The sequence below is a fragment of the Arvicola amphibius genome, chromosome 12, assembly GCF_903992535.2.
Source record: "Arvicola amphibius chromosome 12, mArvAmp1.2, whole genome shotgun sequence".
NCBI lineage: Eukaryota > Metazoa > Chordata > Mammalia > Rodentia > Cricetidae > Arvicola > Arvicola amphibius.
In genome coordinates, this window is record NC_052058.2 from 51,399,064 (window position 1) to 51,426,770 (window position 27,707).

The following is a 27,707-nucleotide window of genomic DNA, read 5'->3' on the forward strand; positions in this document are numbered from 1 at the left end:
AGATAGGGAGCTCCAGTCCAACATGAGCGTGTGTCCTAAGGTGGAGCTGGTGAGATGGCTTGGTGGGTAAAGGCGTTTGCCTCCCGAGCCTGGTAACTTGCATTCAATGTGGTGGACACATGCTCAAGTGTAAAAAACCAAGACAAAAACATTTATCTAGTGAGGATGTCAAAGCACGGTCCATAAATGGCTGCAGCTGCCCTTGGCAGCGTCTCTCTTCCCTTAGAGGCCAGCAGCTCCACAGCCAGGTGTCTGCTGACCAATGTGAGCACTCAATTACCCACCATGGAAGGACAGTCACAGATATCTTTAGTACTGTCCAAAAGCCACAAAGCAGGTACCAAATAAACCAGAAGCCACTCCGCTGAATGTGGCCATACCCACCTTTAACCTCAGAAGCAGAGGCCACTGGAGCTCTGTGAGATTCCAGCCCAGCCAGGGATAGTGAGGCCAGTTTCAAAAGAGACAAGACAAGACAAAGAAAGAGGTCCCTAAGTGTCAGGCTATGGGGACGTATTTCTGGTGTTTGTCTGATATCTTTGACATTGTCACACTGAAACATTAACCTCTAGGTAAACACAATGTAGCAGAGTGGAAAAGGAGAAGCTTTGGTGGAAAGGGCCATTGAGGTTACCAGCCACCAGCCCAAAGAGATTTCCAGCAATCAGGGCTCGGGAAGCAAGCAGATGGTGGCCTCATAAGGCACAGGAGGCATGCAAACATTCTTCTCCAGCCAAGACACAGCTGTGGTGAGCAGCGTTTGGATATTTTGCATGCCAGGCAAAAGCGCTGCCTCTGCCCATCATAGACAGAACTGACACCCGCCAGTCTGGCAATGGTTGACGACCAAGTGAAGAAAAGTTAGCTGCGTCAATCGGCACAGTCCTGGTAGAAGGCAATGAGTTACCATGACTGCCTCAGCAAAGACCCAGGTGGCATTTCTGAGCCACCTCGCTTTATCAGTGCCTGTGAGTGCAGAGACCACTCAGTAAAAGGGCACCCCCAACTCTGGCAACGTTGCCCCATGAGGCACAGGTTAGCATCCATTTGAAAAGTTCGACAGGTATGCCAAGAGCATTTTTTAAAACTAAGTTCTGGAAGCTGCATTGTCTTTGTAATGCTAAGGCTGTGTGTGAGCCCCAGCCTACTTCCCTGCTCTGTGTGGGGAGACACTGGAGAAGGGCTTGGGTGTCCTTCCAACTCTCTGGAGTAGGTCCTTTTTCTATGTCGCAGAGTCTCTTTCCACAGATGACGTCACTTGTGCCCTCAATCCTTTTGAGAAGGAAGACAAAAGAGCAGCCTGACCGTTTTCTAAACACTGCCCCCTTCTCTGTTCTCTTCAGTGGCAATGCTCAAAATGGGAAGCCTCTGGGGACCGCAGTCCCTCCTATTTACCTGAGCAATGCCACACAAGGAGCAGGTAAGCCTCTCTTGATGTGTCTGTGGAATTACACAGCGTGTCAACACAGGAGAACACAGGTCTCCAGCAACTTTCCAAACTGTGAAGGCCACAGCCAAGGGGCGCCTAGGAGACAAAACACAACAGGCTGTGTGGGATCCTGGAGAGAATCCTGGGACTGAGAAGAGCATTCACTAAAAACTACAGAACAATGAATAAAATATGAACTTCTGTCTGCCGACGTGTGTCAAATCTGTTCATTCGTTTCAAGAAACCTACTATGGCACATGCACTCATCTAAACATATTTGATTACACTTATTTACTTACTTATTCATTTTTGGAAGGGTGTGAATGCCATAGCAAGTTTAGAAGGTTCAGATGGCAGCCAGGATGACCCAGGTGGGCCCCGGGGATTGAACTCAGATCCTCAAGCTGAGCTTCAAGTGCCATTGCCTGCTGAGTCATCTTGCCTGTCCTATATCCATTGTGATGTTAAGGATGGAGATAGTTGGTATGGAACACAAGACAGTCTTTGTACTGTCTTCTTAACTTTCTTTTAAACCTAAGACTATTCTTAGAAAAAGAAGAAGAAAATAAAGGAAAGGAAGGGAAGGGAGAGGAGAGGAGAGGAGAGGAGAGGAGAGGAGAGGAGAGGAGAGGAGAGGAGAGGAGAGGAATTGTTCTGATTTGTATATGAAGCATCCCCATGCACCTCTGCTAAAGCTCTGTAGCAGAAGCTTGATCACAATGGCAGCAGATATTCAGAGATGAGGATTTGTGGAACCAATTAAGCCATGAGGACTCAGGCTTCGGGGGTGGGTTAATCTATTGGTAGATCCATAATTTGGTGACATTATTGGAAAGTGGAAGATGGACAGATTTGGAGGAAGTGGTTCATTGGGGGTGTACCCTTGGGTGCTATTACTCATCATTGGACTCTATTTTTCTTTTTTTTTACTTCCTGATGGCCACGAGGTCAAGCTTTGTTATGACACCTACATCTCCCTGGGATACTCCACCTGACCAAGCAAGAGAGCACCAAAGGACTATAGACTGTGCCTCTGTAATTGGGAGCCAAAATCAGTCCTCCCTCCATTAAATGGCTTGCCCTGGGTGCTTTGTCACAGCAGGAAAAAAAGCTAATACATTTTTTTAAAGGAGCATAATTAGGGCTTGGGGAGATAACGTGGGTAAGGAATACTTGCTGTTTTGCAGGGGACCAGTTTTCAGTTCCCATCACTCACATAGGATGGCTCACACTGGCCTATAACTTCAGGGGATCTGACACCCTCTTCTGGCCAGATCCCATGGTGAAAAGTGATATGTAAAAACTAAACGGACGAGATGAGTCAGACCTCCCTGCAATTTACCAGGGCTTACCCAGAGACATCTTTCCACAGATGCACCAAGTACACATCCCTCAGCCACTCTTTTCCTCAGTCCCTCTCTGCTCAATAGGGGGCTGGCTCTGTCCATGGCAGCAAGTATAGGGCCATCTAGGTTCAGATCTCAGCCCCTGCTACTAACCAGTGAAGTGACCAAAGGCAAGTCCCTTGAACCTGCGTCCCTGGTCCCCCAGAGGGACAGAAGCCACTGGGTGGGTCCAATGAGAGGCACCATAAGATGGCTGTCCTTCCATGCTCTGAAGGAAAGATGTGACAGGAAAGTCCTACGTGGTGCTGACAGCTAGTTGTTGGTGACAATCATGCTCAGCCAGGTCAATCAGTGAGGCTCCTGAAGGTCAGGGTCACCTTAAGATCCTTCAGGATGTTTGGGGTGTGTCGTGTGTACTCTGGAACACTGGGTGGCGCATAAAGAGCTGAGCACCAAGGACTTCTGGTACAAAAGTTGGGCCGGGCAGTGATTGGGGGCCCACCAAAGAGCAAGAAAACAGGATGGCAGGAAGCACACAGAGGTGATGGGGGTTATGGTGGTGGGCAAGGCCTTAACAGCTAACTCATCATTTCTTGGCCCACCCAGGCACAGCCTTGGACCGTCCAGTGCCCTAGACAGCTCCCATGTTTTCGGACACAAATTTTACAGATTCAGAACTGGCTGGATCTTAAGTGTGTAAGTCATTTCACCTGCTGAGTCTCAGTGACTTTATGCTGGAGGGAAGATTCACACTTTAGGACTGTTCTGAAGAGAGACTTCTATAATAGAAGCAGTGGAGAAGAATCAGTATCTCGGGTCAGACCATCAGAATTTGTGTCCTAGCTCCATGCTGAGTGACCTCAGAGCAGTAGATTAGCCTCTCTGAGCTTCTGTTCCTCTCCTTTGTAAAATCAGAATGCTAAGAGACCCGACTTAGAAGGATTATAAAGGTTAAAGGAACTAGACCACAAATAGTGCATACTTTATATTCTCTTGTTTTATTTAGATGCAGTGTAGCCCAGTGCAGGCAAAGCGGAACATCTCACATGTTCCACATCTGCCCAGTGAATGTTGCCCCATGAGTCTCCAGACTCTTCCACTGGCCTTCTCTCCTGCCTGTTTACAGAACACCAGAAAGCCAGAGAAATCAGTCCTACGGCATCCTACCAACTTCCCCCTTCAGCTTTCCCCTACCCCAGCAAAGACCCTACCTCTCAGTACCACTTAAATCTTTGGGGAGTGTTCATTTACTTGCTTGCTTTTTGAGACACCTTTCACATAGCCCAGTCTGGTCTCAAACTAGCTACGGTCTGAGGATGAACTTGAACTCCTGATCCTCCCACCTCTGCCTCTTAAACTCTAGGATTACAGATGTGCACCACGATCCCAAGTTTTATGCCGTGCTGGATCTCGAACCCAGGGCTTCATTCAAGCAAGCACTCTGCCAACTCAGCAACATTCTCAGAGTCCAAAGTATTGGTGCATGGTGTTTGCTCTGAACCCAGCGGGTTCTAATCACTTCACCTATCCGCCTGCCAAGCCTCACCTTATAACCCTGTGGGCAAAGAACTATGTATGGCTCTCCACGCATCTCAGATAAGGGTCCTGGTTTTTATCTCTTCACCAGCGGACTGGAAACAAATGCCAGGAATGGCGCTTCTGAATCCCATACCTGCTTACAGCCTTCACAGGGGCCAGAGACCAGGAACAGGACGAAGTGGGCAAGAAGCCAGGCTGGAAGGAGGCCGGCCACGCTCCATGTGATGCTGCAAGGGTGTCCTGACGCCCGCTGTGCCCTGGCTGCTCCGTGCACAGAGACTCCCTGTGGCCCCAGCCCTCTAACACCACCCAGGAGCCTACAGTAACCAGATCCTCAGCGGGCGGGTGGAGCAGCCAGGCGCGCGTCACTATCACTGAGACGCTACTCAGGCCCTCAGTCCAGGCTCAGCGGTGGGGACACTCAGCTCGGGGCATGGCGCAGAAGCTGGGCGAGTGGTCCAAGGCGCCCGCCGAGGCTACCGGGCTGTACCGGGCAATGCTGCTCAGGTCGGGTAAGTGGGAACCACCGGGACCGCCCCCTGCAGACCTCCGCTTCCCTGGTCCTTCCTTCCCTTGGTGCCGAGGTTTCTTCCTTCCCATCATCTCAAAGTTTCGACATTTTTCTATCACTCCTTTTCTTCTCTCTCGTTTCTTTTCCCATCGATTGCCTTCTTCTTGGGTGTGGAAGCAGATGAGCGCACACAAAAGCAGACTCTTGCTTAGACCCCAAGTCCTCCCTGCCGAGGTTCTGCGAGGTCCCTGTCGGGATTAGTATCTGGCAGTGTCCCCAAGAACAGCCCAGAGTAGGAGGTAGGTCTGGCAGCAAAGAGGGAATTCCGAGAAGGAAGAAAGCCCTGAGTATTGGCCCTGATGTCCCGTAGATGGTTGCCCATGACGAGGGGACAGTATGGTCCAGGCAGCTCAGAAAGCATTTGCTAAACGTGGGCGCGCATAAATTGGAAAGGAGACATGAAGCGGCTTTTGAATTTTGAGGATGTTGTTGGATGACAGGTGTTCATCTCTAAATCTTCTGTTGGCTTATGTGCGGATAAGCACTGTACTTTTTGCTCAGGACACTTTAAACGCCTTTTATTCAAATAATAAAATAAATGACTATATGGTCAGCATAAAAAATAATTTGGAAAAACCTCGAGATGTAGAAAAAAAAAAGGAGAAAATGCCCTTAGTGAGGACTTAGATGTTTCCGTCTGGAACTGAACTCCGGGAAAGGGTTTGAGAAAAGGTAAAAATTGGAAACCACTGGGACCCCTGCCCTCTTAAGGAAGTGATTCGAAAGTGTCAAAGGACTTGTCTCCCTGGCCAGTTGCCTTCTGCCCAGGCAAGGAGCGGGTCTCAGTCAGTGGCGGACTATGTGACCAAAAGTGCTAAAGCGGCCGGTAGGTCAGAGCATTTCGCTGTTGTGGCGCCGCCTGCGTCTGTATAGAGCTCTGGGGATCAGTGTTGCTGCGCCGCACCGCTACCGTCGCCCAGACATCGCCGCCCAGCTACCCGTTGCAAACTTTTGAACAAGGGTTCCCTTAAGCCCCTAGACAATAACTGGCCAAGGTTTCAGGACCAACAGCGCCTTCCTGGCGGAGGGTCTGAACCCCACCCGCATAAAGCCAGCAACTCCCAATCAAAGAATCAGATTTCAAACCTCAAAGCCCGCCCCTTGGGGCCTCAGTTTTCCTAAAGCTGGCGGCAAGGTTCCCTAATCCGAAGACCTTGCGCTTTCTCTAGCTGGAAGAGCTGCTGTGAACCGCTGCTCTCAACTTCCAGCGCTTCAACACCGACAAGCAGGAGCTTCAGGGTCACAGGCTGGTCCCCTAACTATCACAGCCAAGCCAGGAAGGAGACAGAGGCCTCCCTGAGGATTGGATGCTTACTGATGGAGCACTCACTAGAAACATAAAGTGTTGTCTAGTTCCACCTTCATGATTCTGCCAGGACCCACTAATTATCCTCTCCGTTTAGTGAGTAAGCAGACAGTTCCAGGGAGCAGCAACAGCAGCCCTTAGTCCGCTAAGGAATCTCCCACCTACCTCAGAGGCAGAAAACAGTTTCAAACTCAGGGCTACCTCTCCAAAGTTCCAAAGACCCTTTCACAGCGGGTCGCATACCAGATATGCGGCATATCAGATATTTCCATTATGATATATAACAGTAGCGAAATTACAGTTGTGAAGTACCAATGACTTAATTTTATGGTTGGGGGTCACCACAGCATGAGAAATTGTATTAAAGGGTCCCATCATTAGGAAGGTTGAGAATCACTGATTTATACAAAGAGAGGACAATTGTTCCCATCTCTGCAACCTGGTGATGAATGCATCTATACATATTTGGATGAGAAACGAAAGGGCAGAGCTTACTTCATAATCCTACTAACTACAAACAGCCTCTTTTAGTCTATCCCATGCATAGTTTATCTGTACATTTGTTTCCTAACGTATTTCCAGTGTTTTCCCTTGAATGGGAACTTTAGTGTTGTTACATGAGGTATTACGATAATAGTGTCACTTAAGCAGGTGATCCAACTCTAGGGCTAAGGTTTCCCCACCCTTTGCTCTGTTCATCAGAACAACTGTCCAGTTTCAGAGATGAGGAAGACATATTGAAGGTCCTCTAGCTGGACAGCAGTGCATCCCGGGTTGGTGTCTGGGCTGACATATACTCATAGCCCCCTGTCTGAAAGAACTCACTCTGTGATAGAACTCACACTCAGTCATAACTGAAAAGCTACTGTCCCTCCATAAAAGTCTACCGGGCATGTTTTACTTCCACCCTAGGGAGGAAGGCTTCTGTCTGGAGCCTGGATAGCAGGGTACCTCTTCATATGCCTGTACTTCTTCTTAGCCACCAGGGGGCAGAAAAGCCTCCATTCCACTATTACTCCCAGGGAACACAGCATGAAAGAATTGAATCTTAGTACAATTTGAACCTCACATAAACAACGAAGAATAGTTTATTGCAAGTAGCTCCAAAGATAAAATGGATGTGCTTGTATGTACTTAAAAAATTCATTACTTATCTGAATTAAATTCCTCTAGGAGGGCTGCTTTCCCCCACCGCCAGCCCCCAGACATGCAACCATGAATTTCTGAAATTTTATGGTTTACTATGATCTGCCCATCACACATACATACACATGGGGTGGGGTGGGAGAAACATGAGAATATATCCTGATTTGTCTCACTGCAAGGCAAATAAAATAGGGTAAGATCACTCATAGAGACTAAATTCACTATGCCAACGGCAAGGGGTTCAGAGCCAGCTTTCGGAAAAAGAACCCTTGGTTCTTGAGGCCCTGCCCCACTTCCCGTCTTCACGCTTGAAATCCCATCCCCGGGGTAAATGTCTTCCAGTTCAAACTTGGAAAGGCAACTCTTCCCCAATTCACAATCACCCACAAGCTTCTTCCCCTGCCCCCAGGATCCTTTCATTAGAATATGTTTGGAGTGGCCAGAGAGGTGGCCAGTTTGATCCTAGGACTACTCTGTGGGCTTCTTTGGAACTTGAAGCTCTAAAACACAGGGTCAAGGAAAAATGTTCAAGTTGCTATGGAAACTTCTCTGATGTTTGTGGGCCCCTCTGAATTGCCTTTGGTGCTACTGAGCTGAAGAAAACTAAGCTGAAATAAAAGGAAAGCGTTTGGGGAGGTTTTTCCTGTGCTACAGCAAGAAACGCCCCAGCACTCAGCTAGCTGCCTTCCCTGGGCTTCAGGACCCTTCCCTCTCATACTCTAGGTGAACGCAGCAGCGAAGCAGGGCAGCTTCCTTCAGTCTTCCCACTGTGGGGCTGCCCATGGGCTTCTAACGCTCTTTGTTTCAGAAGAGAGGAAAAGCAGTGGCTCCATCTTGAACCCTGAAGATTTCTGGAACAATCTCCTGCTAGATTCATTTGCTTAAGGGCCCCTGCTTTCCCATACTCAAGTCAGACAAACATGACCCGTACAGAATTCCAAACCGAGTCTCGGGACAGCTGCTTGAAGAGGCGGCTTTTCCCCCATACTTTTGCGTTCTTATTGCTTTTCTCTGACAAAAGCAGTGTGTGGATGGGTTTGCTTGGTTTTAAACCGCAAACATTACAGGACAGTAACAAAAGACAAGAGCTTACAACTGCGTTCTATCAAACAGTAGTTCTCAAACTTTAAAATACCAAAGATTCCCCTAGGGGAATATGCTAACTGGGCCCAGCAAGGACCTCAGTGATAGATCACATATCTAGCATGCCCAAGGTCCTGCTGTTGAGCCACAGAACCCCACACACATACACAAACTTCCTTATCGAGGTCCCATCAGAAGTTCTGATACAGCACTCTATGAGCCTGCCCCAATTCTTCTGTTTTCCCATCCAGAGATACCTAGCAATGGTGGTTGAGATTTACTCCCCTAGAAGTAGCCTCGCCGACGGACTTGTGTACATAGAAGTGGGTTCTCTATGTATGGAAGGGGCATCATTGTAGGTGTGATTGTCCCCTACAATGTGGGGGGGGGCAGTCTTTACAGGTTGGCATGGAGGTTGACTGAACCCATCATAAGGTGCTGCAATCTCTTTTATTGACGGCTGTGGTTTTTGCCTCTGTTTGCCCATCTCCTGAGCAATGTCACGAGCACTCACACACGACAGGAAGCTGCTTCGGTTACTTTCAAGACCATGACAATTTTGAGTGAGGTAACCCAGACCCAGAAAGACACACATCATATGTACTCACTCATAAGTGGTTTTAAGACATAAAGCAAAGAAAAACCAGCCTACAAATCACTGTCCCAGAGAACCTAGACACCAATGAGGACTCTCAGAGAGACATACATGGATCTAATCTATATGTGAACTAGAAAAAGACAAGATCTCCTGAGTAAGTTGGGAGCATGGGGACCTTGGGAGAGGGTTGAAGGGAAGAGGAGAGGCAGGGAGGGGAGCAGAGAAAAATGTAGAGCTCAACAAAAATATTTAAAAACAAAAACAAAAGACCACGACCTGACAGAAACATGATAGAAGAATACTGCTTCCCTTATAATAGCCAGGGGTAAGGAACAGGGAGAAGATGCACCCAAAGTCACCCCATCCCAGAGACCTACTTCCTTCCCCTAACTAACCCCCCTTCTGATAGCCTATTCAACTGTGAATCCATCAGTGCGTTGATCTACTGATGAAGGTAGGGCCATCACGACCTAGTTACTTCTGAGCAGCACATCCGGAGACTAAGGCTTCAGCACTTAGCTTTTGTGGGGAATACTTCATGCCTAATCCATAGCCAGCATCAAAGTATTGAGACAGAAACCACAACGAGAATAAGGTAAGGCTCCTTTTGCTGGGCTGTCACCCCCATGGGTGAGCCTGTTGGGTCTACACCAAGTTGGGCTGTGCCAAAAGCCTTAGGTAGAACAACATAAAGAGTCCTGGCCACACAGTGGCACTAACACCTAGCACTGATGTTTCTTTCCCAGCTGTCCTTGGCCATTCATCAAGCAGGAGAGTGGGTGAACAGTAAGAATAGTGACCATGGCTGATGTGGGGACTCCAGACATAAACAGAAGCTGTCAAGGGTCCTTCCCTAGGACCCTTAGAGCCTCAGTTTTCAGAAGGCACTAAGGTTGGTTTTGAGGGGCCACTGAAATCCCCGAAGAAGAAAAAGCACCCAGTTCCTTCTCTGTTGAATAGATAAGAAGGAAAAGAGTAGCAGCAGTAGTCAACAAGTCCTTTGTCTTAATTAAATGACATCTCCTGTGGCCCAGGCTGGCCTTGAACTGGCTCTGTAGCTGAGGGCAATCCTGAACTGCTGATCTTCCTGCCTCTACCTCCCCAGTACTGGGATCACACGCATCAGCCACCACACCCAGTTTTACACTGTGCTGGAGATGGACTCCAAGACTTTCTGCATGCTAGGCAAGCATCCTACCCCTGAACTACACCCCCAACCCCTGACAAGGCTTTAGTCCTCCTATTCTACTAGGAGAATTGAGTGAAACGAAGCCACCAGGGTGGGAAGCTGGGGGAGGCTACCATTCCAGGAATTTCCAGAAGAGCAGAAGTTGGGAGCAATAAACACAGAGGACTATACATTGTTTCTAGAACATTGTCTTATGCCTGAGTACCTGAGAATGCACAGCTTTAGGTTTCTATGGCTTCAGAGTGCTTGAAGCACCCTCCCACAGATCCATTTTCCAGGTCCCTCTGTCTCCCTCCTTCCCCACTGCAGTTTTCCTGGCCTTCTGCTACTATTCCCAGCTCATTCCCACTCTAGAGCCTTGACACTAGCTGCCCTCCTGCTGGAAATCTCTCCCACATAAACAATGGCCAGTTTCTTATGAGTCAGCCTCTGCCATGCCCACCCTTCCCAAACTCTAGATCACTGCCCTTCTCTCATTCAAACTTACTTTCTGCACAGTCATGCACCACAGATTGGTGTTTTTTTGTGTGTGCCTTCCTTATCTGCTCTCTCTCTCTCTCTCTCTCTCTCTTTCTCTGTTTCTCTGTGTGTGTGTCTCTCTCTCTGTCTCTCTGTCTCTCTTTGTGTCTCTGTCTGTCTCTGTGTCTCTGTCTCTGTCTCTGTCTCTCTCTCTCTCTCTCTCTCTCTCTCTCTCTCTCTTTCTCTCCCTCTCTGAAGGTTCCAAAGTTCATGAGAAAACAAACTGGGATAAAGGCCTAGTCTCACTGGCAGGTGCTGGTCTCCTTACTGGGGAACACAGGATAAGGCCACAAGCAGAAACACTCCCAATGCTCAAGCGGAAGCTAGTTCAGAGGTAAGGGGAAAGTCTCTGATCTATGCGCATGTGGATTTGCTTTGGGGTTCTGCCCATGTCCTCAGCTTCATTTGCACACAGTCTCATTGTGACCAAGAACAAGCATGGATATTGGGGCCCTTAGCACATGACAGTTCTCTCTGAAGCGTACATTAGTGGACACCATCTCATTGAGGTTTTATTACCCAGCCACAGAAACCAAAGTACAGAAAGGGCTGGGATCAGGTCAGGTCTGGGTATAGACTCCATCAGCTACCCTCCTCCTGCCTACTACATCCTGCTGCTTCTTCTTTGAAGCCCCAGGCATGAAGTTATATGCGTTATATGTGTTTTGTTATTTGTTTTGGTTTTTTAGGGATAGAATTTCTGTTTAGCCTGGCTGTCCTAGGACTTGCTCTGGTAGACCGGCTGACCTCGAACTCAGAGATCTGTCTGCCTCTGCCTCCCAACTGCTGGGATTGTCCACCACTACCCATGTATGCATGGATTCTTCAAACCATCATCAACAGGTGTGTCCCATGTAGTTCACCAGCTTTGTAAATGACAGCTTCATGTCACAATGTTACTGACACCTGTGCCTGGAGAATTGCCAAGAACTGGCTCAAGGCATAGTTTTCTCCCTGCTAGCACCCCAAGAGACCTTTCTAAAGAATTCCTTGCTGCCGCGCAGGGAGCGTGGCTTCCCACTCCTTGAGGGAAGTGCTGGAATCCCCTCCCACACAAACAAGGGAAATTCCTCCACAGCAGCTAGAAGCCTTCTTGATAGGAACAAAGCTTGGCATGATTCATATTCCTCATCAGTCTGACAAAACAGGTATTTATTTGTGCCTCTCAATCAGGGTGGCTTGGACATGGTGTTCTGAGTCGTGGACATGGCCACTCACCAAGTGAAATAACAGTTTCTATAGCAACAGTTCCTTTTTATTGATATCAGAATAAACAGGAATGCAAGACTGCCTCCCACCTCGGGAGTTTAAGGCCCGCCCTTTGGGGGCGGCTGCCTCAGCCCTGGGACCTTCTTAGGGTTCCCTAAGTCTGAGAGCTGCAGAGGAGCTCACAGCCCAGACTCTGCTCGAAGACTGCTGTCTTTTCTGTCCCAAGCTGTCAGGCTGTGTTCTGAGAGAAGGTGGAGGGAAGGAGAGCGACCTGGGAGCACCAGACCAAGCCGTCCTGGTAACTGAGCCCTTCGAATTTAGGTACCTGGAGACTGGGGTGAATGATATGGGGATCGTAAGTGGGGGTGGGGGACAGGGATTGAGTGGGCTCTCAATTACAGTTCTGGAGCCTGTTGGATCTTTTGCTTCTAAATACTGGGAGTAATTTAATGTCTGCTACAGCCTCTCCTAGATCCATTATTACACAATAGGGGTGGGTGGGTTATTGAAGGGGAGGTCACTAAATAATCCACAGACAGACAAAAGCCCTGGTTCTATATGCAATGAGAACACAGAACCTGGGTTTGGGCACCAGAGTTCAGCTCAGATTCTTGTTCCTTTGGCCCCTGGCAATGTGATCTGGAGAAATCAGATGGCATTTTTGAGATTTGGTGACTTGCTCCTAAGAAGGGGTTACCCACCTTCTCAGTTTATCGGGAGTTCAGTGGGTCCAGGGCTAGATGCATGGCACAGTACTCCGCCTGTGCTGTGAGTGCAGGCTAGCAGTATTGTCTGTCCACCTTGCTGATGAACTTGGCTTTAGCATCCCGTGGTACAAGGCCAGTCTGAGACTAGAGAAATTAGGCCCTAGGGGATCGCATGTCACTATAAGCTGCTCTAAGCAGGATGGTTTCTAAGTTTGAGGCTGTCCCCACGCATAGGTTTCTGGGTGACTGGGATCCTGGTGACTTTCTTAGCTTGAAGGATGGTAATCCCTGCAGTGATTTTCCCTGAGCCAGTCTCAGGTGAAATGGGCTGGCAGCGGACCACATGGGGAGCAGTGTGGGAGGTCTGTTCATGCTGGTTCCTACCCAACAGCATGGTACAATTCCTAACCTTGCAAAGGACCCTGTATGGCTCACCCTTCCAACCCAACTCCTTTTCTCACTGCCTAGAAAGTTCCAGTGAACCAAGACAGAGAGTCAAGGAAGCCAGCCTGGGGTCGTCTTGTTCAGATGGACAGGCAGCTTCAAGAAGGTTGGCTTGAGGCTGCAGGGAGACCGGGAGGCGTTGCCAGATATGTTCTTAGGCTACTGGCCAGTGAGCCACAAATGCGCGCCACCCGTAGGGAGGAAAGGGCAGGCAGGACACGTGGTAGCCAGCTTGTCACTTTTCTGAATGTTCCTCCTTCCCTTGCCAGCTTTTCTCAATGCCTCCCTTCTGAGGTTATTGATGCTGGTCCAGGAAGGTTTGGAGGGATGGGGGTGAAGGCTGCCAGGCCTGTGGTTTCAAGTGGCAAGGTAGGGCTAGCATTTCTCACAGGCTGGGTCTCTGGCTCTCATGTTCTCAGCTGTTGAAGGGGCTCAACTGCTTCTCCCATTGGTTTCTTGAGCAAATGTAAAAGTAAAGTAAATCTGCTCTACTGAGTCAAAAATATGCCATTTGTGGGAGACAGTGTCATGATAGAACGAATACTTGGTTTGGAGTCCAAAGATCGCGGCTTTGCTAACTACCCAAGATGTATCTTGGCATAAAGGGCCTTGACTTCCTCAACTATAAAATGAGTCAGGACAATCATGAGATTCAGACCAAGTCCCATGCTCACCCCAAAACGTGCAGGACAGGAGGCTTACAGTTTGCCTTGGGTGGGCCTTGCTAATCCAAGTACTGTGCAGAGTGCATTGGGCACACCGTATCCTTTTACACTCCAACTACCTTAGAGTGGATGCCATGACCTCCACTGGTCAGAGGTCAGAGAGCATGGGTTATTTGCCTGACTAGCTAGGCCTGCGTGTTACCATCTATTGCCTTTGCCTTAAGCGTTGGGCATTTGACTAGACCCAGTGTCACTTGTTGTAACAGAAATACGATAAGAACATTGAAGATAGTCGGAAAGCAGACAGAAGGAACACTAAGACCGTAGGCAAAGTTAAGAATGTAGCTCAGCTGGTCAAGAACCTCCCTAGCATGCACAAAGCCCTGAGCTGATCACTGGCCCCTCATTCATGGGGCATGGTGGCTACACTATAATCTTAGCACTTGAGAGGCAGCAGCAGGACAATCAGGAATTCCATGTCATCCTTGGCTATATAACATCTTTGAAGCATATATGGCATATATGAGCCCTGCCTCAAAGAGGGGTAGGAGGACCTTGGGCATCAGCCTTGGTCCCACAGCTGTTTTCAGTATGAACTTGACCTGAACCAAGATTACCATTCTCCTCTGTCTCTGCCTTCACTGCCCAGGAAGGAACCAGGGATTGGTGTCAAGGCTACTGTTCCAACCCAGCTGCATACACCCAGAACCTGGCTCAGTCTCTAGGAGGCAGCTCTAGGACCTCTTAGAGAGAACCAGAGGTCTCAGTCTCTCTTCTTCACTCTTATCTCCCCGGCTGCCCCCTGCAAGAGGTCAGCCTCACCAACTGCCCTCTTAGAGACACGCAGGCCACTCATTTAGCTGACACTTCTGGCTGCAGAGCTTCCTGTCCCGCAGACGCTCGTCAGTCTTCCAACACCAGGATTCTCCAGAGGAGGATGCCTGGGTTAAAAGCCTAAGTGTACCCTCAACCAGACCTGTATGCAGTGACTGGCCAACCACAGCCAGCTAGAATCACTTGGCTAGAGCAATGAGGCCTGAATGCCTCCCTCCCTCCCTCCTTCCTTCTTCTGGTTTTGCAAAGGCATTGACTACTGAGTCACCCAGGAGTTTTCAAGCCTCTCAAACACTAAGATGTACCCCTAAGCTACTGAACTGGAATTGAGGTGTGACTCCGATGTCCCCCTGAGGACTCCAACCTTCAGCCAAGGTTAAGATTTAATGACTTAATGATTATCCCCTCTTTTTAAAAAAAGAGAGAGAGAGAACTCAGTCCTAAGGCTAGGATCAGGATGTATTTAACAGGGACCTCAGCTAATAAGGTGTCCACACTGTAATTATACATCGCTATTCCTGGTTTAATCTACCTGGGAGTGCAACTCACAGGCTGCTTCGCCATCTGTGGCAGCCCTGGAACCAGCACAGTCTTTGGACTCCGAGCTAGCCATTTGCCAAGAGCCTTGTGAGCATCCGCAGCTTCCTGTTCAGAAATCTTCAGTGATTTGGGAACAGAGCTGAAATTCAACTCAAGGTGTGAATGACAGATACTTCCATGTCTCCTTTAAGGTACTGGCCACTTATCTCCTCCTTCACCAGCTCTTCCTCTCCCCTGCCAGCTCATTTTCTTTCAGAGCTAGCCTGTCTAAAGCCCAGTTCTTGGCCTCATCATGGCCTCATCCTGAATGGTGTTAGACTGCTCAGAACTGCAGCAGCTTTGGGAGTGCTACCCAGATTTCTACCCAAGGTGCCCAACATGACCTCCAGGATAATTCAAATCTTCTTCTGCTTTGGAGTTATACAGCGACCTATCAAATATCAAGAATAGAGGGTTCCTATCAGCAACCAGGGCTGCCACCCTAGTGAGGCAGGTTGTAACCACAAGGTTCCAAGGCCTCCAGTGAACAGCATCTTCCATGAGAGGACCTACAGAAGGTTTTCCACTCGGAAGCCTCATCTATCAAATTAAAAGACTAGAAGACTCATATTGCAGTTCTTAAACCTTGAGGGTTCCCATGAGCCCTTCCTTCATTCTGAACACACACACACACACACACACACACACACACACACACACACACACACACACACACACACACACACACCTACTGAAGTTCAGCATTTAGAGAGGTAAAGGCAGCTTTCCCAGCTGCAGCTGCCCTTTTAGAGATCCCTGCCTCGTCATAGACCACAGATTTAAAAAGAGTGGACTCCCAGAGAGATCCTTAAGCCAGGACTAACCACTGACAGACCTGGTGTATGAGGTGATCCCATCTGCAGGGCCCAGTACAAAATGAAGGACTCTGCTCTTCCATGTGTATGAGGTATTTCAGGACAGTGATAACAGAAGGGTAAGCCAGACAAGGCTTGTCTTCCCAGAAGGACCCTGGAAACCAAGACTGAAGGGGTGGCCTGGGAGCGAAGATGGAGAGCCAGGCCAAGCCAAGGTTTCTCTGGAATGTAACAGGGATGGAACGAGCAAACAGAAACAGCACACTGAAAGGGAAGGAAATAAAAATTCCTAAGGCCTGTTGACCATTTCCCCTACACGGAAGCCAGCATGACCTTTTAGAAATCTAATCTGCCTCGCCCTCTCCCGGACCTGAAGCCAACTGTCCACCCTCATTGCGAACACTCCACCACCAGATAGGGCCACTCCGGGCACACTGTGCCTTTGTGTTCCCAGAACAGACCCAGCTTGTTCAAGGTGCGGGAGCCAGACAGCTGCTCCCCAGGCCTGGAGCAGCTTTTCCTTCACTCTCAATGCTCACTTGAGCCCCACCTCCTCACAGGGGCCCTCCCCAGCACCTGAATGAACTTGGTCCCATTTGTAATCGTTAAAGCAGGGCCCCCCACTTGCTTAGCTCCCTGCTGGGTACCTAATGCTACCATAATACCTGGCAAATGAGAGGAATGCAAGCATCTGACGATTGTATGGCAAACATTATTTCATATATTCTCAATGTCCATTCCTATTGTGCAAGACTCTTAATTCTTTAATTCTGTGTAATTATTTGTGTATTAATTTCTCTCCTATTGTTTTACTAGGTATATAGGTATGTCTTTTTTTTGTTTTGTTTTGGGTTTTTTTTTGTTGTTTTTTTTTTAGACAGGGCTTCTCTGTGTAACAGCTCTGGCTGTTCTGGCACTCGATTTGTGGACCAGGCTGGCCTTGAACTCACAGCGATTTGCCTGCCTCCACCTCCTAAGTCCTAGGATTAAAAGCGTGTACCGCCACTGCCCAGCTATGTCTTTTTAAAATATTATTATTAAATAATTATATCTTAAGTATTATTGTACATAAGTTTCCAAGAGTTATGCAACTTATTTCTGCTTACTGTCTTACCATGTTGGCAATAGACAGCTAGTTCTTTGAAAGGTGACAGAGCCGACGAGAAGCATTCTGCACTGGGAAGACTGGGGCACAAAGAGGTTGAGGACAGAGAAACCAGCCGGGGAGTCAAGGGAGACACTGAAGTGTGGTGTGATGGCAGCCTGGACAGAATGGGAGCTGGGGACATGGCGAGTGCTACAGAGAACTAAAGGCTGGAGAACTCAGCAATGGAGTAGATAGCAAACAGGGATCTTAAAACTCCAATTTGAATCAAAGCATTCTGGTACATTGGCTGCCAGAAAAACGAGCCCATCAACTAAAACAACTAATCCCCCTTGGTGGGCGCGGTGGTAATTTTCTAATGCTCCCACTTAAAGATACTAAAGGCTCCAAGGTGTAACTCAGACGGTAGAATACTTGTCTAGCATGCATGGAGCCCCGGGTTTGATTCCTAGCCCGCTTAAAACCAGGCATGGTGTCTATAGGCTTGTACTAGCAGGTAACAAGTCCAAGGTTATTCTTGGCTATAGCACAATTTTGAGGCCAGCCTGGGCTACATGAGGTCCTATCTCAAAAGCAAATAAATAACTAAGGTGCTTCGTGATCATTTTAAGAACCAAAAAAATTAGAATATGAGCTGAAAGCAAATTGACTTATAAGAAAGATACAGAGAAAGACAATAATTATTCTCATTTCAGAGATGCTTCCAAGCCAGGTGCGGTGGTGCACGCCATTAATCCCAGCACTCAGGAGGCAGAGACAGGGGGATCTCTGTGAGTTCAAGGCCAGTCTGGTCTACAGACCAAGTTCCAGGACAGCCAGGGCTACACAGAGAAACCCTGACTCAAAATTCAAAGAACAAAAAATTGCTTCTGAGATTGCTAATTCAATCAAAAGTGCGTGGTACAGGACCTGAACAGGTCCATGCCACATGGGGGCCCAGTGCTGAGAGGGGATGAGAGGAGAGTGGACACAAGCTCTCATCCTTAATCAAAACGCTATCCCCAATTGATAACTGCTTGCAAAAGAAAAATTAGTGTAAAATATGGAGTCTCAATGGGTTTATGAGCCACACTTAACAGAGGCCCCACCCCCAGCGGTGGAATGCCATCAGAAAGTGAACTCAGTAGGATTTCTGTAGACTTTTCGTCTCATATCAATTGCTTTGTTTGAACACTACATCTTACTGATCTTTTACTTGTATATAGGGGCTTCTGATTCTGTGTTTTTATAAGTTTTGGTTTTTCTCGTGTGTGTGTGTGTGTGTGTGTGTGTGTGTGTGTGTCTGTATTTCTTGTGCTTTTTCTTTATTTTTGTCCAGATTTCCTTTAATTTACCCATTTGTTTTTCAAAGAGATGAGAGGTCCCTGAGGGTGTCAGGCAGGAAGCAAACCATGCAAGGAGATGGGAATGAAAACCCGTTGCAGACTGACTTAATCAACCTGGATCAGACTTTGAGGTGTCTAATGCCAGGCGGCTCACTTGTCAGCATATTTAAAACACAGTACAACTTGGGGAAAGGTTTCCAGGCAACAATCAGCCCAATTCCAGGTGCACAAATAAAGCTTAAGGTGTGACTACAGAGAGACTCTTTTACAGAGTACGTGTGGTCTTGAGGGTGCATTCTACAGCTAAAAGGCCTAGTATCTAGTGTGGTCTCTGACCGACAGCATAAAAGTCAGCAACCATAAAGTACTTGTGACCATAACCTTTCTAAGGATGGGTAATGGTCTAGGGAGGAAGAGTCTGGAATATTCATTCTGGGAAATTAGGGTGAGGTCTGCCTCCACAGATAGCAAAAAGGCCTCCGGGTTGTTAATAACTCCACTCTCAGCTCTCCGAAAGCAATGCAGATATTCAATTTGCATCTCCTCCATGAGGAGACACCCCTGTGTGATTAACATTCCTAATTCTCTTAGTGTTTCTCTATGAGTGCTAGGACCTCTGTGCCCCTAACAAAGAGCTAGAGAAAGAAGGTACGGAACCGGCTGAATTGGGAGGTGGGAAGAAGATGTGGGAAGAGAAACTGTGATCACAATATATTGTATGAAAAAATATTTTCAATTTAAAAAAGCACTCTGACACTTTCTGCACTCTGACACTTCACCTGGCTACCATCAGAACACCTTTGGGTGATTAATGCTTTTCCTTTGCTGGGGTTGAAGGTGGAAGCAGGACAACCTCAAATTCAAGGTCATCTTCAACTATATAACAAGTTCAAGACTAATCTAAGCTGAGAGCCAGAGACAGAGAGAGCCTGGAACAGAAGAGAGGAGGCCAAGAAGGTGGGGTCTCAGGGTGTGAGATAGGGCATGCTATCTCCATTTCCACATGGAAACCAACTTAGGGCTAAGGATTCCCCAAGACCAAAACCTTAAAAGTTTTAGCACCAGTTACCAACGAACATTAGTGCCTACTGCGTATTAGACCAGATGCTTGCTGTGCCCACCATGCAGAGCATGCTCAACCCCACCAGCCGCCGCATGTTGGCTGGTGCTGCTGGTGCTACAGGGGTGGAGGGAGGAGGGCTGCAAGGTCAGTGCCAGCAGGGAGTCACGGAAAGACCTGTCTCAGAGAAGGGGTGAGGGCGCTTTTCTGTAGGCTGGGCTGAGGGACTCAAACCTTTCACCTAATATTCACTGTAATTACTCCGAACCACTAACAGCCAGGCAGCAGCTATCACCTGTGACTAGTTTGTTAAAGAACTTTGCTCTGCTCTCCCCTCCCCTCCCCTCCCCTCCCTTCGCCTCCTCTCCTCTCCTCTTCTCCTCTCTCTAAAGCGTTTCAAGAACTGGGACCTGTCTGTGGCAGAGAAGCCTTTCTGCCTGAATCTGAACTATATTGACAAAGTTCCAGTACTCTGGCAGAAGAGGGACCAAGAGTAGTCACACATGAGCTCGGCAGCCATCCCTTTGTAACAGCCCCTGAATTCCACACACTACTCTCGGCTGTGGAAAAGGCGGAAAGTCTCAGCCTTCCCAGCAATTTTGGAACTATGGCTAGGGAATGGGACAATAAGGGGGGAGATGTTTTGTTTTTTACCATATCTAAATTGTCTTTAACAACTACAGATTACACACACACACACACACACACACACACACACACACACACACCTTTTCTTTTTCTAGTACAAGCTTGTTGAAAGCAGAAACGCAAACATAATCCCTTTGGTTTGGGTTTGGGTAATTTTTTTTCTTCTGCCAGTGTCCTAGTCAGGGTCATCACAGTCACTATTTCTGTGATGGAATACCATGACCTAAAACAAGTCGGGGAGGAAAGGGTTTATTCGCCTGACACTTCCACATTGCTGCTTATCAACAAAGGAAGTCAAGACAGGAAATCAAACAGGGTAGGAACCTGGAGATAGGGGCTGATGCAGAGGCCGTGGAGGGGTGCTGCTTACTGGCTTGGGGTGCTGCTTACTGGCTTGTTCCCCATGGCTCAGTCTGCTTTCTTATAGCACCCAGGACCACTTTCTTACAGCCAGCCCAGGGATGGCACCATCCGCTATGGACTGGGACCTCCCACATCCATCATCAACTAAGAAAATGCCCTACAGGCTTGCCTACAGCTCGGTCTTATGGGGACATTTTCTCAACTGAGGTTCCCCCCTCTCAGATGACTCTAGCTTGTGTCAGGTTAGCATAAAACTATCCAGCACAGCCAGCGGCAACCCATATGTATGCACTTTGGTATGTATGTATATGCAGATGTGCATGTGTGCATACATGTGTAGAGGCCAGAGGTCATCTTCGGATGCTATTCTTCAGGCATGGTCTGCGTTGCGTCTTGAAACAGGGTCTCTCACTGAGACATGGATTAGGATTAATCTCACTGATTAGGCTGGCCAGGCTGGCCAGTGAGTTCCAGGGATCCACCTGTCTCTGCCTCACAGTACTGACATCCCAAGAACAGAGCATCACACCAAGCTTTTTCTGTGAGTACTGGGGAATCTAACTCAGGTTCTTGCGCTTGCGTGGCAAACGCTTTCCGAAAAGAGCCATCTCTCCAGTCCCATAACAAAGCCATATCTTAAGCCTTGGTGTCATTTTACTTCTGTGCCCCAAATACTTTACAAACATCATCTTCAGTAGTCACAACAACCTTTTAACCTAGGCGCAATGGCTGATTACCCACAACAGAGAGGCAGAAAGCAAGATTCAGATGGTCAGATAGCTTACCCACATTTCCCCACTAAGCTGTGCCCCAAGGAGTGGGTAGGGCTGCGGACATCCTTGAAGTAACTTCTCTGCCCATCGCTACAGCTTCAATGTACTCGGAGATCCAGAGGGAGAGGGCAGACATTGGGGGACTCATGGCTCGGCCAGAGTATAGAGAGTGGAATCCAGAGCTCATCAAACCCAAGAAGCTGCTGAACCCTGTGAAGGCCTCCCGAAGCCACCAGGAGCTACACCGGGAGCTGCTCATGAATCACAGAAGGTAGGATGGCACCCAGCTGCCTGGCCCAGCGATAGCCTGCACAGGCCTGCTGTGCTTAGAGAAATATATAGATAAATATGACCTAAAGAGGTTGGCCTGGTCATTGTCCGGAGCCCCACAGGGTCACCGTTGAGAACCCAAAAGCCCCATCCTCTCTCCCAGCCACAGAAGCCACATAAACTTATTAAACACCTATTGCATGCAGGGCACCATTCCCAGACCAAGAATACAAAAAGAGAGGCCCAGTTCCTTTCCTCCCAGGGGAGAATGAAAGAATATCAGGCAGAGAGTGTGTGCCCTAATGGAGGCTTTAAAAGAGTGTGGGGCCCCAGAGGAGGTACCGGGCGTGTGGGGCTATCTAAATGACTTCTTCAAAGAGATGAAACCTGGAAGGCCTAAAGCAGGGAGGGGAGGCAGCCCTGGTGGGAGGTGGGTTGTGTCAGCAGAGAAAACTAGAGCGCACACAGACGTTGTTGGGGTATCAGGCAGTGATGGCTCCTTCACAGCCATGTTCCCATATTGGGCAAGAGGCTGGCAATGAAACAGAAGAGCCAAGGGGAAGTCTGGCACATCTGCAGTCGCCCGGCCCAGGCTGAAGGTGGAGGGACCGCCTTCGTGGCGCCCTCTGCTGGCCAGTTGCATTGGAGCTGGATGTGATTTCCATTCTGAGATACAGCCAAGAAACAGCAGAGTGCCCCTTACACTCTGGACTGTTTGTGGGTTTGTTTTCCCTTGATATTGTAACATTGCCATGTTCTTTGTTGCTTTGTGTGGTGTTCATTCACTATAGTATCAAAAATACCACCACAATGAAAAACAGCTTCAAGCAAACCGAAATATGTGCTATATAATAAATTAAATTGGAAATTACATATACAGTGTAAAATATTAATATATTCATGTACCTTAGTCTACAAGGAAAAACCAAATAAGAAGAAATAATTTTCAAAAGGAGAAATGTAAATGCTGGAAACATTTTAAAGGTCATTGCATGTGACTGATAATCAAGGAAACATGAAAACCAGACATTGTTTCTTGTCTCCTAGACTTTAAAAAAAATTGGCTCGGAGAATAGGGATAAATAGATATCCTTGTAAGGAAATTAACTTGCAGGAGATTTTGAGAGTGCTCAGCCCAGCATCTTCAGAAGCTCTCATAAAATACATAGCAACCACATGGCACCTGGTCTCTGCTGCCTGGGCTGAAATTCTCCTGCTATAGTTCAACCCTGCCTTGCAACTGGATGCAGTGGCTCTTTGCCTTTCTCTATAGCATGGGACAACTAGGGCGCCCCCCTCTCCCTCCCCGTCCCCACCCCCACTCCGCCACCACCACCGATGTTGCCCAAGCATCATAGGAGATAATGGTGCGCTGGCGTCACCAAAAGCTGCCGTCCCAGACTGGGAAGGTTGGGAAGGGAATCTCCTGATAGCTCCCCTCCTCCAGGGGCCTGGGTGTGGACAGCAAACCCGAACTGCAGCGGGTCCTGGAGCACCGTCGCTGGAATCAGTTGATCAAGAAGAAAGAGGAGGAGCTGGAGGCCAAGCGGCTTCAGTGCCCCTTCAGGCAGGAGCTGCTGAGAAGGCAGCAGAGATTGAACCAGGTGGGTAGGAGGCCATCCAGTCCAGGCTCCACCAAGCCCCCAGGGAAAGTCGACATTACCCCTGCTGTGTGACTCTAGTACAGCGGCTTCACTTCTCTGGGCCTGTTTTCCTACAAGGTCCATAGCCACACATTAGATCTGACGATCATCTGCCCTGAGAGCAGACGCCATTGGCATTTTAAAGGTCAGGAGTTCGAAGCCAGAAGGATAAACAATTGAACCAGACTTCCCAAGGAGCACCCAGTCTCTTACACTATCCCCCCCCCCCCCCCCCCCCCCCCCCCCCCGTGTTGGTACAGAAGGTACTCACTGAGATTCCCAGGTTCTTGTGTCCTGGGAGAGTTGGCCCGGGGCATGGATGGTGGCGGAGATAAAGTTTATTGAGAGGAAAGCACTTACGAATGAACCTGGGATAGAGAGCTAGAACATGCCCAAGGCTCAAAACCCCAGGCCGCAAGCAGCCTGACCTTTACTCATTTACTCATCAACCCTCTGCCCATATTCAGAAATGGGGGGATTACCTCATGCATACTGTTTTGGTAGTGTTTCCTGAAATGAGGGTAGATTTTTTTTCATTAATTATGATGACTCTCTCTCTCAAGCATCTATTTTCCTGATACCTATCACCACCACCACAGCCGCCACTACTTTGGGAGGGTTTGTAAAACCCACCTAAGGGTGCTTCTGCTTCCCCATGGACCTTTGTTTCAATACCACGGCTTTTGAAAAGAGGAGCCCCCTTCCAAATGCACCCGTGTCTCTCTCTTCCAGCTGGAAAACCCACCACAGAGAGAAGAAGACCATGCCCCTGAGTTCATCAAAGTCCGGGAAAACCTGCGCAGAATCGCCACGGAGGAGAGAGCACTGTAGAGTTCCCTCTATTCAGTTCCTGTCTCTCACTCTGACCTCCTGAACCAGAAGGCCCTGGCATACCGTGATGCCAGCAAGGCAGACCTGAGAGGCTGGCAATCCCTGGGAAACTGGGGATCCCCGCACCCCAAAGGGAAGTCTCTGTAGGGACTTTTCCTTCTGAGCACCTAGCTTTCCTGTGCTAAGAAGAAGCCACTGCCAGGAAAGACCTTCCCGAGGTGCCCTCCCCAATCCCACTCACCAAGTGGGCTTCCCCAGCAGAAGTGGGAAGAGAGGCCAAATGTCCTTCCACTCTGCCTTGGCTTCCCAACAGTCCCTGCTTTTGTGAGAAGCCCAGCTCCTAGTGGCGGGAACATCCCAACTCTGGCTTGACCCGAGGCCAAGGATGCCTTGGAAATCACAGAGCAAAGAAAGGGCCTTTCTGTGGCAAGGAAGGGCAGGGGAGGTCACAGCAGGCTGTGGCCAAGAGGGAAGAGTCCTAACCAAGGCAGCTTCGGGCCTTGCTGGCTTGCCGCAAGCTGCAGCTTTTTTCCTCCGCACCTGTCCTCCCTGAATTGCTAACCACATCTCACCTCAGTGCTCCGGCTTCCAGCCTAGAACAGCACATTGCCAACTTCACTGTACATACCATACACACATGTATGTACATACATGTACATGTCATACAAACTGGAGAGTCCTGGAAACAGTCCCCTGAAGGTGCGTGTCTAACACACCCCCGGGGAAGGCCCAGGACACTGGCTTGAGTAGATAGCTAGACTGAAGCATCCGATTCCCTTGGTTCCCTGGCCTGGAGGGTCCCAGTGCCCGCTCTAAAGCCTGTATTCATTCGCTACCCATAGACATCCACGCCCCCCCCCCCACAATACACACATACAATACACACGCAGGGACCCTTGGTCTGGAAAACTCTAGCCTAGCAAATACAAATGGTCTTGTGATTGTAACTGCCAATCTTCACTATTTGCTGGCGTAACCACAATGCCATTCTAGCCAAAAAGAAAAAAAAAATCTTAGCTTTTCAACTCTGAAAATACAGACGGTAGTTTGAAGACCCCCACTGCCATGGTGACAAAATGGCTTCTTAGAGTCAACGTTGCCAGCCACTGTCACCTGAGACTCTCCCCCCAACACCCCAAGTCTGATCATCCCCACCTCTTCTTCCTCCAAAGCCCCTTCTTGTGCTTCTTGTGTGGATCTTTTGCTTCTGCACTGTCTTGAATACCTATAGGAAGGCCTAAATCCTTTCCCCTGAAGAATGAAACCCATGCCTCTGTTTTTAAGCCCTTCCCTGGTGGGAACAGCACTGCCAGAGAAGCGCAGATTTCCCTGTGGGTGTGCTGGATGCTCAGGCTCCAGAAAACAATGGCGTTAGGATAGCAGAGCGGAGTGTGTGAAGGCAAATGAAGACTCTATCTCTTGCCCTCATGCTCTCTCTCATGTGTATTTTTCCAGCTCTCGCTCACATGGATGTGCGTGTGCGTGCATGCATGTGTCTGTGTGAGTGCATGTATGTGTGAGTGCATGTCTCTCTCTGTGTGTGTGTGTGTGTGTGTGTGTGTGTGTTCCAGCTGTAAAGGTCTAAATGAAGTGTACCTGTCTTAGGTATCTGCTGATGAGGTGTTATGCTGATGCGTGTTTCTTAAATAAAGACAGTTTGAGGGTTGTTGCTCTACAGGTATGTGCGCTGTTCTGACATGTTCTGACACATAAAGAGAAGCAAGACAGGGCACCAGGGATAGAGTAGGACCACCCAAGGTCCTAGTGGTCCCTGGAGGAAATGGCAAGTCACGGAGATGACACCCAAAAGAATAAAGGCCCACCGGGCAGGTCATCCAGGAGAACCATGGCAGACACTTTGATGCTCTGTGACTCTGTTAGACCTAATCCATCTTTCTCATCACCTCCCACCAGTGACTATAAATATAGATTCTCACTCTCTCAGTCTGCTCTGTAGGGTTTTGTGACCATGTGACCAGGTATGGCCAATGTAATTGAAGTAGGTGCAAGTCTACAGGATCTACCAGAAAATCAATCCCATGCTTTGCTGAGAGACTCCCTCTGCCTCTTCCTTCTTCTTGCCTGATTGGGATGTGATGCCCGGAGCATTAGCAATCATGCTTAACCTGAGGAAAAGGCCAAGAGATCCATAAGCCCTGTGATCATTTGACCAAGCAAGTGCCAACAGTTCTCCGTCTCTGAACACCTTGTAAATAAAAATAAACTCCTGTTTCTTAAAGCCACTGTGAGCCTGGTACTCACATTTCTTAACTGACTCTGCCTAGTTAGGGTGTCTATTGCTGTGAAGAGACACCATGATTATGGCAACTCTTACAAAGAAAGCATTTAATTGGGGTGGCTCACTTACAGCCTCAGAGATCAGAGCTTCAGTCCGTTACCATCATGACAGGGAGCGTGGCAGCGTGCAGGCAAACGTAGTGCTGGAGTAGCAGCTGAAAGTCCTACCTCTTACAGGCAACAAGAAGTCAACTGAGACACTGGGCAGAATCCTGAGCACAAAAAAACCTCAAAGCCCACCCCCACAGTGACACACTTCTTCCAAAAAGGCCATATCCACTCCAAGAAAACCACAACGCTAATGGTGCCACTCCCTTTGAGATTATGGGGGCCAATTACATTCAGACTACGACAAACACAAAAGGTCAGTCTTGCCTGCCTGTCCAGAAATCCTTGTAAGCGAGGCTGACAACTTAATTCCCTCTTTTCCAACAGAAACCTCTTGGGACTAGTTCCACTGCAGGGCCTGTTCCCTCTTCTACACACACACTCTGATGCTGCCCACCTGATCCCAGTCTGGAACTGGAACTCTTCACCATTGATCCCGCTCCCTGGTGCCAGGCGATGTGGGACTGGAACTCTTCACCATTGATCCCGCTCCCTGGTGCCAGGCGATGTAGAACTGGAACTCTTCACCATTGGTCCCGCTCCCTGGTGCCAGGCGATGTGGGACTGGAACTCTTCACCATTGGTCCCGCTCCCTGGTGCCAGGCGATGTGGAACTGAAACTCTTCACCATTGGTCCCGCTCCCTGGTGCCAGGCGATGTGTCGCCTTTGCGTGGATTGGTGCACAGACCTCATCCCTGTCGCTGCCTTTGCCCCAGCGCCTCCTCAATAAAGCAGCGAGGTCAGCCCTGTTACAGTTTTAAGCAGATCTTGCCATCCTTCACAGAGCCCTCTGCTGACTTTCAGGGGAGGTTTCAAGCAATCTGGAAGGTTCTATGTGCCCAGCTCCCTCTCTACCCTGACCTTCCACTGTGGCAGTCAGCCTGGCCTTCTGCACTGCCCAGCAAGCCCCACCTCACTGCCTGCTCCCCAGCTGCTACTGGCCAGGAACAGGCTTTCCTCAGGAGCCACTAGCCAAAATTCATTTTCTTCAAGGTTCCACCCCCAAATCTTTCAAAAAAAAAAAAAAAAAAGAGCTCCAGCTGAAATGTTGGCATCTACATCCTACAAACGTAGGTAAGCATGGACCATCTCAAATGCATCAACATGGTACACTGATCATTTGGAACCCCCAGAGCAACTATTCACGGGCATCTACCCAAGCACGCATGCTTCAGGACAACTATGAAAGCAACCCAACACAAAGCCATAAACTTACTTAAAACATGAGATTTTCTTGGGCATGATTTTTTTTTTCTTTTAACTCCATTGTGTGGTTCTCCATCATGAACTGCAGATGGTAACA

The 27,707-nt window shown here is 48.6% G+C and overlaps 1 protein-coding gene across 5 annotated transcripts; it reads left to right on the forward strand.

Moving 5' to 3' along the window:
* The first annotated feature begins 4,747 nt into the window (after window positions 1-4,747).
* On the forward strand, window positions 4,748-26,241 carry Fam107a (family with sequence similarity 107 member A). 5 transcript variants are annotated; one of them, XM_038349062.1, is made up of 4 exons: window positions 4,748-4,826; window positions 21,350-21,524; window positions 22,971-23,127; window positions 23,899-26,241. In XM_038349062.1, exons 1-4 carry the CDS (start codon window positions 4,748-4,750, stop codon window positions 23,995-23,997), a joined length of 510 nt encoding a protein of 169 aa, XP_038204990.1. In that variant the 3' UTR covers window positions 23,998-26,241. The 5 variants fall into 5 exon arrangements, with proteins under 5 accessions (XP_038204990.1, XP_038204988.1, XP_038204986.1 ...); XM_038349060.1 differs by lacking the exon at window positions 4,748-4,826 and adding an exon at window positions 11,006-11,060; XM_038349058.1 differs by lacking the exon at window positions 4,748-4,826 and adding an exon at window positions 12,063-12,256.
* Window positions 26,242-27,707: the final 1,466 nt, after the last annotated feature.